The sequence below is a fragment of the Heptranchias perlo genome, chromosome 21, assembly GCF_035084215.1.
Source record: "Heptranchias perlo isolate sHepPer1 chromosome 21, sHepPer1.hap1, whole genome shotgun sequence".
In the NCBI taxonomy this organism is placed as follows: Eukaryota; Metazoa; Chordata; class Chondrichthyes; order Hexanchiformes; family Hexanchidae; genus Heptranchias; species Heptranchias perlo.
The window spans coordinates 9,668,944-9,682,231 of record NC_090345.1 but is presented as its reverse complement, the minus strand read 5'-3'; the positions used below and the strand labels follow the sequence as shown (position 1 = coordinate 9,682,231).

The 13,288-nt window shown below is 42.0% G+C and overlaps 1 protein-coding gene across 1 annotated transcript in view; it reads left to right on the top strand.

The window, feature by feature from the left end:
- Positions 1 to 13,288, top strand: part of LOC137339965 (E3 ubiquitin-protein ligase TRIM8-like) — a 65,368-nt gene that overhangs the window by 41,731 nt on the left and 10,349 nt on the right. The window contains exon 2 of the mRNA XM_068002076.1: positions 11,831 to 11,926. Coding sequence (XP_067858177.1) covers positions 11,831 to 11,926 — 96 coding nt within the window. The remainder of the gene's footprint in view (positions 1 to 11,830; positions 11,927 to 13,288) is intronic.

The window sequence follows — 13,288 nt, the reverse complement described above, 5'->3', positions numbered from 1 at the left end:
TTCTCTTCATACTTTCCACTTTGGAACACAGAATTATCTCTCACAACCATTTGTGACTCAGCTTTGCCAGCACTTGTGATTCTCATGCAAGTTCTGAGATTGTTGGATTTTGTTAACATTCATGGTTCACTGTAGAAATTTTAAGTTTTAAATATCCCATGTGACTCTCAAACATTTAAACAAAATGCTTCCGGCGGTCCACCAGATTTGAGTGTTGGAAACAAACTGCGCCGCTCTCCAAGATACTTGCACTTAAAAAATCCACCCCCCCCCCCCCCCCACCACAACCATATACTAAAATTGGCTGGCTATGCATTTCTATTACTGATGCAGTCTGCTTCCTCCACCATTTTCTGCTCTCGTGCGCTGGCGTGCACTCTTGCACACTGGCTCAGATCCCAGTTGGTGCAAAGCAGCTGCTCCTTCACTGGTCAAAATTCTCCCATTAGGGGAAAAAACATTCCAATTCTTCAGGCCCAGGAAGTTTAAAGGGCTGAGCGTGAGCAGGTTCAGGATGTTAGTGGAAGAGGATTTTGCACACAGTAGCTTAAAGAAGAAAGAAATTGACGGGCGTGATAGCCAGATAAAGAGAGCTTGTGGACCACACCTTAGACATCCCTCCTCTTAAGCTATTCCTTAAGCCAAAAGAACTGTCAGCAACAGCAGGCTGTTGAAGTTTGGGTATATATATCCAATGCACTTTGGCCACTTTTACATTGTGAGCTACGTTAGTCTCCCATGTGTATTTTGTAGTGTACAGCCAGTCATTCCGTGCTTGTGTGGACTGGCGGTATTGAGTCGCTAAGATGGTACAGCAGCACAATTACAGGCCCCAGGAAAACCCATGGGGGGATTAAAAAATAGGTCTTCCTCATTTCCGATCTTACAAAAAAAAACTGTTCAAGCTTACATTAATGTAACTATTGGTTGTAGAAGCCCTACAGTACAGGAGCTGGCAGCCAAAAAGCAATATAAAAATTGCTGTATTTTTGTTCTGACCTCTTGTATTTTTTGGGTATGCAAATCTAGCTTGGATGACAAGATTTTTCATTACTGCTGCCAGAATGAGTTATTGCAGGGTCCACTTTAGTGTGTGGGTGATGTTACCAAAGAATTTTCCCAATTTCTCTCCTCAGCCCACAACCTAATTGGCAATTTTAGCAAAGTTAGCCAATCTTTGTATAAAGTGTGTCGAGAATCTCCCACCTGTTCTATTTCTTAACAGCAACTGATGCAGCAAGCTTAGTAGTTTGGGATTCTGGGCCTTTATCAGTTTAATGCTTTAAGACTTTTAAAACTTATAGTGGAAAAGGAAATTTTAAAAAAATTATCCCTGCGCATTAATCACACTTTCAGTGTTGCTATTAGTACATTTTTAGTATTGAGGCCCATGTGTATGGAACTGTGCTAAGCTGTTGTAGGATGGTGTTCATTCATCACATTGCTCCCATCAAGACCTAATCCATAATTGCTAATACGTTTCTTAGTCTAGCCATGCTATTGATATTCCCTGTGCCACACTCGTCTGGAATCGTGTTGTTGAATGCTTTGGTGAGTCATCTGTCATTGTCTCTGACATCTCCAAAGCCTTTGGACTCTGGCACCATGCTCTTTTGAACAACTTTTCTTCTGCCTCCTGCCAAAGCTGTGTTCATTGCTGTCTAGTTTCCTCCCAAATCCCTCTATCAGCATGTTGATGGTTAAAACTAACTTAAAAAAAATATATTATTTCTAATTTTCCCCAGGGCTCTATTCTTTCTATTCCTGTTTCATAAAAATGATAATCTAGATTCATCCAACTCTGTTCATTCTTTTTGCTACAGTTATCAACATCATTAACTAAGATCACAATCCTTGGTCCTCTTTTTTTAGTGCAATTGCTAAATTGTTATATCTTGGTCCCTCCATGCCTTTCAGTAAGGCAATGATTTTTTTTTCAATTCTTCAAGATCGTTTCCCTACTCCTTGCAAGTCTAAAGAATAATTAACATGTCTCAGTTTTGGCTCCATCCTTAGTCCTTCTTCAACCATTAGCTTTCTTGGTCTAGATGGAATATTCATATCTTGTGCATTGTTAAAGCTGCTTCCAAGAAGCTTGGTTTCCTCTGCCATGACAAAAATGCTGCTTTTCCCCTCAACTTTTCACTCTTCCTAAAGGCCAAATCAGTCCAGGACTTGAATGTTGCTCCCATACCTGAATGAGCTCTTCTGTTATTTCTCTTGTACTCTCACATTCCTGGACACAATACAAAGTTTTTTGTCTACCCTTCAATCGCCTCTAGTGCCCAGTGCCCCTCCTTTTTGTCTTTTATTTTATCAGTGCTACTGTGGTCAGTGCTCCTCTGAAGTTTCTTTTGTTCTTTCAAACCTCTAAATTCTCCACCTTATGTGCTCTTCTTCCTCTCTACATCTGCACTGAGTTGAAATCAACTCATTGCACAATATCCTATTGTAACTTACTCTTTCCTGAAGCCTTGAACCTATGACTCCTTACTTCCCTCAGTTTTTCCTTCCTCTGATAATCTTCAGACTTTTTTTTAGAAAAAGATTGAAGCTTGTCATTACTTCACTACTTCCTGATGGTCTCAATTTTACTGTTTCTAATCTTGCCTTGGTGTGTTTTGCTATATAGACTCAATTATGCTTTAGTGACATTGTAATGATCACATTGATTTCCCCTAATGAGGACAGTAGTAGGTTTTCTGCAAAACAGTAATTAGCATACCTAAGAATAAGTTTCTAGGTGCATTCATATAATTGAGTGGAAGGAATCTTACAACACCAGGTTATAGTCCAACAATTTTATTTTAAAATCACAAGCTTTCGGAGATTATCCCCTTCGTCAGGTGAGTGAGTGAATCAGAGGTTCTCAAATCGCATATCTTATATTAGGCTGGGAGACCATCACACCAATCAAAAGGTGTCGTTGGTGTTCAGACAGGTTAGCCACGGAAAACAGTAGGTCCCAGTATGCTGAATACACAATGTGTATTCAGACAGAGAGAAAGAGACCCAAAAGGCAGAGAGAGAGAGAGAATATTAAAAACAGATAACTTTTTTCCCCCTTGCTGGTGGGGTTAGGTGTAGTGTGACATGAACCCAAGATCCCAGTTGAGGCCGTCCTCATGGGTGCGGAACTTGGCTATCAATTTCTGCTCGACGATTTTGCGTTGTCGTGTGTCTCGAAGGCCGCCTTGGAGAACGCTTACCCGAAGATCGGTGGCTGAATGTCCTTGACTGCTGAAGTGTTCCCCGACTGGGAGGGAACCCTCCTGTCTGGCGATTGTTGTGCGGTGTCCGTTCATCCGTTGTCGCAGTGTCTGCATGGTCTCGCCAATGTACCATGCTCCGGGGCGTCCTTTCCTGCAACGTATGAGGTAGACAACATTGGCCGAGTCACAGGAGTATGTACCTGGTGGGTGGTGTCCGTGTCGATGATCTGGCATGTCTTGCCGAGGTTGCCGTGGCAGGGTTGCGTGGTGTCGTGGACGCTGTTCTCCTGAAAGCTGGGTAATTTGCTGCGAACGATGGTCTGTTTGAGGTTGGGTGGCTGTTTAAAGGCGAGTAGTGGAGGCGTGGGGATGGCCTTAGCGAGGTGTTCGTCGTCATTGATGACATGTTGAAGGCTGCGGAGAACATGGCGTAGTTTCTCCGCTCCGGGGAAGTACTGGACGACAAAGGGTACTCTGTTGGTTGCGTCCCGTGTTTGTCTTCTGAGGAGGTCTATGCGATTCTTCGCTGTGGCCCGTCGGAACTGTCGATCGACAAGTCAAGCGTCATATCCCGTTCTTACGAGGGCGTCTTTCAGCGTCTGCAGGTGTCCATCGCGTTCCTCCTTGTCTGAGCAGATCCTGTGTATTCGTAGGGCCTGTCCATATAATTGAGTGGCTGAGATGGCATAAGAGTTAATCAAGGTTTGTTTATAACAATTGTCTGAACTCCAATGTTAATTTGCATTTGTGAAATTATTCCCTGGTATCTGAGATCCTATATTGTATGCAGATTCTTGACTGTCTTGGGTCAATGTTTGTACCCACACTAATTTTGGTAGACTGACCTAATGAGGGCATTAATTGTGTCCAGTGCATAATGCATCATTCAGAGCACAATATATTATGAAATTTCTATGGTTGCAGTGACTTGATGTGGCGCTCTTTCACTTCTGGGTTTGAATCCAGCCAGACTGCCACCTGTAAGGATCCTACAGATTAAGGCTGCATGAGTCCAGCTCATTGTATGTGTGAATCCACAGCACCAAACTGCCTACAATAGCCACAGATTGGCACTAATTTATGTGCAGAACTAAAAGATGAAATTTGAGGACAAGATCTTGAACAAAAGAAGCCCTGTGCTAAATTTAAAGCAGGAACTACTTGTTTCAAGCTGTTGGCTGGTGGATTAAACTACCACTTAAGAACAGTGGGAATCTGGCTCAGTTGAAGGATTCAAAATGGAAATTCAATCAATTCTTGATTCAGCAATGACTAAAGAGCTTTAGGGAAGACAAAAGATGAAAAATGGTAGCCTTAGGTCGTGAAACTGAAGCTGGATGGTATGGGGCCAAATGTCCTTTTCCAGTCTTGTATTGAAGCATTCATCTCAGAGGCCATTGGGATAACTAATGTGGGAAATGGGAAAAACTCCTTGAGGTTGAAATTAAGATCCATTGTTGAGGTGAGGAGAAGGTGCTTTACCCTGCATCTGGCCTATGTAATTCCTAACCTAGAACTGCATGATTCTAACATTGGATGCCAAACCTAGAGAAGTATTGTATTCACAACACTGATATCCTGCACCTTGATAGAATATTTATTTTTAATTGTTATATTTATTATGTTTCCTTTTGTAACTGACCATTAGAAATCATGAAGTCCCTTTGTGCTGCTTGTTGTTTAATGGTAAAATATGGTCAACTTCTAAATTGCAGGCAGACCATGAAATAACCGTAAGATAAAATGATGTGTAATATGAAAGATGCTTGGATAGAATGTCTAAAAGGTATCTGGGTATTTTCTGTTGAAAGTTTAAAAAAACAAAATTAAATCTGCATGATTAAAGAGAATTTAGAGGAACAATGTCCCTTGCTTGGAGGGCTCAAATGTGGTATGTTAATGGCATTTTGAGTACATCAGAAGTATTTCCTCCCCCTTTCTTTCTCCCCCCCCCCCCCCCCCCCCACCCCCCACCCCGTTTTAAAGCTTCTAACCCTGTTACGTGTCTGTATATGAAGCTGCACTCTCCACTAACCAACAAATCACATCATCTAAAAAGGGTAGATGAGTGTAATGCTGGTTTTGAAATGGAGGAGTATTGTGTGACCTGACCAATGCTGTCATGCAGTTCCCTTAGTGTGACCTCTGTTTTCTGTTTCCTCCTTTTGTAACAGTTTCATGGGCAGATGCAAAGCAGCCATTCACTGGGGAATATTCTATCGCTGCTAGCGGTTATCAAATTCTGAATGTCATTCCCCTGTTCCATGCTGCAGAATTTATTCTGTGATCCACTGATATGTGGATTAAAGTAGATGTTATCGTGTGTGTGTCATTAGGATCATGGTTAAAAATGTGTACTGTAACTTCATCTGTATGCATGCAAGACATTGTCAATAATTGACATGAATTCTTTAATGTAAAATTAAATTTTGTTTCCCATTTTGAAGTATTTAGCAATTCAGTGAGTCTATACCAGGATTTAGTAAACGTGAATACAATACAAATAAGAAAATTGGGACCAAAGTACATTTAGAATCCTACATTTACGAATATGAATTGACATATAGTGTCTGTGTACTGACTGCAATGTAATTACATTTTTTTTAAAAAAACTTTTTTTCTGAAGCAACTTCTTAAAATTCACAAGTACTTTGAGATGTACATCTTATGGAGTCATTGCATGGTGTCTGTAAGCGGAGTGTATCAATACATCCAGGTTTCGTGGCATGAGTGCTCATGCTGGGAGTAATACAGGTCGGAGTCAAAGCCGTTTGTTAGGCCTTGGTTCCTGGAGATTAGTTAGGTCTGCAGCTAAGATTGTACAGCCATGTCTAGTACTGACATGCCCTTCATGGTCAGTGGATGGTTGCTGTGCTGGGTCGGGGGGGAGCCTCCCCAGATTGCATGGTAATGTGGAGGATGAACGTTCCTCACTGTAACTTCATCACGTCACTGAAATATGTGGAACAACCCCAATCTCACTGTTTTTAATGGTAAGATTCGATTTGAATAGTTTTAGTGCAAAATGAGTTCATCTAAATGAATTGAAGTACAGTATTAATGCTAATCACAATCTAGAAAAATTATTGATCTGGTTTCTTCTGTGTGAAGGTATTTTATCCAACTAAATCGTTGCCAGTTCAGCCACTGGGATTAGTGCTCTGACATAAGAGAAATACATTTTTCTTTCTTACAGCAAATATTTTTAGAGCTCGAGCATTTTGCAGGGCTTTGATAAATACTGGATCTTGCAAAAGACGGTGAGTTAAGTGTAGCGCACAAATGAGATGACATTTGCTTTCAGCAGATATGTAGGTAGTGGAGCTCTCGTCTGTTTTATACTGCATTTTCCGGAAAATGCAGGTGTTGCTGATTGAGTACGTGCTCCGAATTGAAACTGATCTGTACTGAGTTCACTGAACCCCCATGACCCAGTGAAGGTATTCCAATAGCATTCTATCCCCTACACTGGGTTCCCACACACAAGACCCTGCTTGTGCAAACCACGTGCAGCACATTTACCTATGTGTATATAAGTGTCTGTTAGAAACTATATATGTAATAAATTGGACCAGTGGTTTTTAGTGTTCCAGTACCTTCTTTGCCACCTGCTATTTTTGCAGCCTGGCCTTGGAGTACTGCAGGTGCCCAGCAATCTAAAGATATTGCTCATTGCTAATTGCTATTATTCAAACATCCTAAACAGCGAAGTATTTTTACCAAACTAAATGGTTGCTCAATTTTCAGGGAGGTATGTTTTATTTAAGGTGTTTTCCTTTTTAAGAAAACACAATCATGTTAATAAAAATGAAACTAAAAGTGACAGTATTATGTATGTAACATGTCTTAAAATTGCAGTTAAATTAAATAGCAAAAATACAATTAGATTGATAAAGTCCCTGGCTGTAGGTTGGCCAGCCCTATAGAGCGAAGGGGCTGCAGAAATCAGAATTAGGCTTACGCAAGGTGTGGGCTGGACTCCCTTTTTTAATTCGTTAATGGGATGTGGGCATCGTTGGCAAGGCCAGCATTTATTGCCCATCCCTAATTGTCCTTGAGAAGGTGGTGACGAACCGCTGCAGTCCATGTGGTGAAGGTTCTCCCACAGTGCTGTTGGGTCAAAATCCTGGAACTCCCTACCTAATGATTATGAAAGAACGGCGTTATATTTCCAAGTCTGGTTAGTGTGTGACTTGGTGGGGAACATGCAAGTGGTGGTGTTCCCACGTGCCTGCTGCTCTTGTCCTTCTAGGTGGTAGAGGTCGCGGGTTTGGGAGATGCTGTCGAAGAAGCCTTGGCGAATTGTTGCAGTGCATCCTGTGATGGTACACACTGCAGCCGTTGTGCCAGTGGTGGAGGAAGTGAATGTTTAGGGTGGTGGAAGGGGTGCCAATCAAGCGGGCTGCTTTGTCCTGGATGGTGTCAAGCTGCTTGTGTTGTTGGAGCTGCACTTATCCAGGCAAGGAGAGCATTCCATCACACTCCTGACTTGGGCCTTGTAGATGGTGGAAAGGGCTTTGAAGAGTAAGGAGGTGAGTCTTGCTGCAGAATACCCAGCCTCTGACCTGCTCTTGTAGCCTCAGTATTTATGTGGCTGGTCCAGTTAAGTTTCTGGTCAATGGTGACCCCCAGGATGTTGATGGTGGGGGATTTGGCAATGGTAATGCCATTGACTGTCATGGGGAGGTGGTTAGACTCTCTCTTGTTGGAGATGGTCATTGCCTGGCACTTGTCTGGTGCGAATGTTACTTGCCAAGCCTAGATGTTGTCCAGGTCTAGCTGCATGTGGGTACGGACTGCTTCATTATCTGAGGGGTTGCGAATGGAACTGAACACTGTGCAATCATCGGCGAACATCCCCATTTCTGACCTTATGATGGAGGGAAGGTCATTGATGGAGCAGCTGAAGATGGTTGGGCCACGGACACTGCCCTGAGGAACTCCTGCAGCAATGTCCTGGGGCTGAGATTAACCTCCAACAACCACTACCATCTTCCTTTCTAGTGCCTGGAGTCATATCTAGCACAGAGTTTTTCCCCGATTCCCATTTACTTCAATTTTACTAGGGCTCCGTAGTACCATACTTGGTCAAATGCTGCCTTGTTGTCCAGGGCAGTCACTCTCACCTCACCTCTGGAATTCAGCTCTTTAGTCTATGGCTGGGCCAAGGCTGTAATGAGGTCTGGAGCAGAGTGGTCCTGGCAGAACCCAAACTGAGCATCGGTGAGTAAGTGCCACTTAATAGCACTGTCAACGACACAAAAATCAATTGTCTTTTTATTGTGTTTTCGATCACAATATCTGTGTTCTTGATTGAAGTTTTGTGGGCCGTTTTCCTAACTTGAGTTCAAAAAAAAATTCAACCAATAATCAATTTAGTATCTGCCCCGTGCTCTGAGACCAGCAAGTCTTGTATTTCTCTGCACCCTGCCCCCTGTTTCCAGCAATCTGTTTATCAGTTTCAGTAGCTTGTGATCAAACAGCCAGTAATTGAGTACTCAAGGTGAATTAACAGGCGTGACTAGTAAAACTTTTATCTTTCACCTGGCCTGATTTGACAGCCAGGAGTAATTTTGTTTGGCTGGTACAGGTACTAGTGACTATTCAGTGTTAACCAAAGTTCACGTGCTAAAGTCAAGCTTTGTGAAATTGGTGTTTGTTTTCGGTCCCCAGATAGTTCTGGTTGGGTTCATTCACCTAGAACTAGTACTGAGTTTGGATTTTTGGTTCGTTCTTTTGACTTTTTGGAATACTTTTGGGGCCCAGTAGTATTTGGTATATCCAGAGCCCTTCTGTATGCAGGGTTTGTCTTATTCTGAATTTTTGAATATAAAAACCCATGTGACTTATTTAACAGAAACAGTATAAACAGATCTGTATGAGTCACTTGCCCACATGAGGCTCGTTGAGTGTCAGCCATGGCTCAGTGGTAGCACTCTTGCCTCTGAATTAGAAGGTCACGAGTTCAAGCCCCACTCCAGAGGCTGGCACTTCAGTGTAGTACTGTGGGAGTGCTGTACTGTTGGAGGTGCCGTTAAACCGAGGCCCTGTCTGCCCAACACCCCCCGCCCCCTTTAGGTGGACTTAAATGATCCCATGGCAATATTAGAAGAGCAAGGAGTGTTTTCCTGGTATCCTGGCAAACATTCATCACCGCTAGAGGATTATCTGGTTATTTTTCTCATTGCTGTTTGTGGGACCTTGCTATATGCAAATTGGCTGCTATGTTTCCCTACGTTTTTAAAAAAAAGTAACTACACTTCAAAAGTACTTCATTGGTTATGATAAGAACTATATAAATGTAAGTTTTTTTTTCTCTCCATGTCAGTTATTTGACCTAACAGTTTGCTTTGTTTTTGCCGTGGTTTTCCAATTAGCTCAGTTTTACAGACCAGAAGGTCCCAGATTTGCTTCAAAGTCTGTGCTGAGTTAGCTAGTAGTACCAATTCATCTATTGACTGCCAGGCTGATGGAATAGCATCGTATGATATGGGAAAATTTTGTCATTACACTCTTGTATGATCTTGGTTCATTGTCTCAAATTGATCCCACCACTGCCTTATCAGAACATCTGTAAACAATTTTACAACACCAAGTTATAGTCCAGCAATTTTATTTTAAATTCACAAGCTTTCGGAGGCTACCTCCTTCCTCAGGTGAACGATGTGGAACATTTCCACATCGTTCACCTGAGGAAGGAGGTAGCCTCCGAAAGCTTGTGAATTTAAAATAAAATTGCTGGACTATAACTTGGTGTTGTAAAATTGTTTACAATTGTCAACCCCAGTCCATCACCGGCATCTCCACATCATATCAGAACATCAACACTGTTATGTAAATAAAAATGCTCTCTCTGGATACAACCCAGGTTTACAATGACAACACTTATCATTGTATTGCTCATTGCTTCTCAAATTTCAAGTTGTCATAGTAGAAAATTTAGCACACACAATACACTCTCTACTGAAATCATACTGAAAATCACCTACAATGCAGTTTTCCCTTATGCTTTTAGTGAAATCATGGGGATAGCTCGTGCATGGGTATCATTTGTTGCTCTTTAGGTTTTTTTTGCACTGTCACTAATGGAGGACCCTGCTCTTTGGCTGCACTCCATAGTGTAAAGAAACCAAGCTCCTTTTATCCCAGTGACCATTCTAGACCCACTGAAATATAGATCTGTGATTCTGCCGTTCAGATAAGGGAATCTGTTATAGCAGTGTAAATGTAGGGAGCAGGTCCTGCATGTTTGTCTGTGGAGCTCTGTATAAAATCTAAGCCCTAGTGAGATTTGCCCCTTAATACGAATTTAAAAGCAGCAGTGTGGTCCAGAGGCATTGCTTTGCTACAGCTGGATGTAGTATATTTGAAAGGGTCTATCATTATGCATGAAATTCTTCACAAATTTCGATTTCAAAATTTAGCCAAGAAAATGTTTTAGAAGGTGAAAGATTCAGACATTAGAACAGTGGATGGTCAAGAATTAATTCTAGGTATGTATGTGGTCCCATGGTGACTTTGGGAGCACTGTGCTAGTCCCAGAACACCAGAATCACAACCTAAAAATACCATTCTGTTGCTGTTAAAGTACAGCTTGTGCGTCTGTCTGTCTTGAAGTTAAAAACCATTTCCTGCATAGAAATCTAAATACCTTCCTCTGGCAAATTCTCTGAATGTGTCTTTGTGGCTGTCTTGTGATGTTTCCTTACCAAAAAAATTAAAAACAAATGGGAAGGGAACAAAGGAAGAAAAATACAGGAACTGGACATAGCACAAGAATTGGGGGGCAGAGAGGGGTGGGGGGAGAATGAGCTTGAACATTTTGCCCATAAATTTCCCCTTCTAGATTCCCCTGTGCCACACACTGCTCACAACCAAGGTTAATCAATGTGATCCCACTTTGCTTCAGCATAGGCCACTCTTGAACTGGCTGCATAGTGTTGTCCACTTGTGTGTTTTGTTTGCTCATGTTGTCTCACCTGATGGCTTACATTGGAGATCAGGGTTGTCTCTGGTAAGGAATCATACACACAAGTCTGGAACCAATGTTGAGAAACCTAAGTGATGGGCCAAGGCCTATAAAGCAAGGCACACTAAGGTTGAAATGATTAGGAGAGGAGACTGGATCAACCCAATAGTGACTAGGTTTTACCAAGTTTGGGCATTAAGTCTGTAGAAGGAAGGGAAGACAAAAGGAGGTGAGCAGTTCCCCAGCTATGAGATATTTTAGTGCTCCTAGTCTTCCATTCAAACCTATGGTTTTTATATTGGATTACGTGCCACTGGCTCCCAATGTGCAGGCTAGCAGCAATCCTTGTAAACTTGCCAGACTATTCAGGCTAGTGGTGGAAACCATTTTTTTTAAACCTGGTCTTCCGGATAGCCAGCATTAGTGAATCCAACAAGTTTACTTTGGGATTGTTGCTGGCTCCGAGACTCGTGTATCTGGACCTGGCAGTGCTAGCATAGGTCTAGTGCAATATAGAAGCAGCTAATAAAATTTCTAATGTGCTATGAAGCAAATCTGCTGTTGGCACAGTGATTTCTGAATGATGTGTTTTCTTTGACTTTAATGACCACTCTAACTGTACTGTCACTTTTTTTCCCCTTTTTTAAAGCAAATGCTGATGAAACAACAAGAGAGGCTGTCTGAAAGAGAACAGGATATCGAAGAACAAATTTACAAACTGAAGACTGATAAAAGTGTGATTGAGGTAAGTGAAATTCAACATTTAAACCTCTCTTGGCCTTCCAATCTAATTCCTTTAGGCTGCTTGAACATTAAACAAAGTGGGCTTAACACGGTTAGCTGAGAGTTTGAACATTTCTCTGTCAGACTTGCTTTGGAGCATTGCACTCGTCAAGCTGATGAATGGCGCCATTAAGTAAGCAGATCATTTTTCTGCCTTTATCAGTTAGGCATGACTGTTGTAAATCTCCAGTTCTAAATTCCCCTCTGCATCCCTTGACATCGTTGCCCATAGAATTCCCTGCTCGTTTTCCTTCCCTTCTCTTTTATGTACTGAATTAGTTGGCATTTGATTGAAAACTGGGTGCAACCTACCTGAAGTGCCAGTTTGGCTCAGCTGGGAGCACTGTTGCCTGAGTCAGAAGATTGAGTTCAAATTCAATTTCAATACTTGAAGATATAATCTAGGCTGACACTTAAGTGCAGTACTGAAGGAGTGCTGCATAGTCAGAGTTGCCTTCATTTGGATGAGACATTAAAGCAAGGATCCATCTGTTTGGGTGAACATAAAAGACCACATAGCACTGTACGAAGATGGGTAAGGGAGCTCTGGTGTCCTGGCCAACATTCCCCTCTCTCAACATCACCAAAACAGATTAATTGGTGCTGTTTGTGGTATCTTGCTGTGTACAAATTGACTGTTGCATTTGCCTACATGAGTGATTCAAACTAAAGTAATTCATTGGTTGTGAAGCAGCGTGGGACACCCTGAGAATGCAAAAGGTGCTAAACAAATGCAAGGGCATTCTTGCTTTCATTTACCATAGGAACTTTTAATAGAACGGAGACTAGAATTCCATCAGCCTGGAACTGAGCCTGCATCTGGACAGAGTTCTTACATGCTACATCACTAAGGTCTTGGGCTTGTTTGCCAGGGCTCTGATGGAGAAGTCAAACAAAAGGGAACAAATATTTTGGGCAGACAAGTGGACATCAAGGGAAGTTAAACAGACAAGAGGAGGGAAACGAGGACAGGTGCAGCTAAGTGCCCCCCCCCCCCCCCAAGAGGGCATGTGCATAATCTGAAATATTCAGCTTCTACTAACTAGTTCTGTGCATTCCAACAATTGTGACTGTTGATATTCATTCATGTCCTCCTGATGGAATTGTGCCTATCTGAAGTGTGGAAGAGATGGGAGTAATGTCACAATTGATAGATGTTCAGGGCCAATTTGCCACTCTTAGCTGAAGGAGGTTAACTGAAGCGAATATCGATAATGAAAGAGGTTAAATTTAGGTACATCTCAACCAATGAGCTGAAGTCCTGCTTATAGCAAATCATACAAGTATAAGTATGGCCACAAGGTTTGTTCTATTGGTAACATTT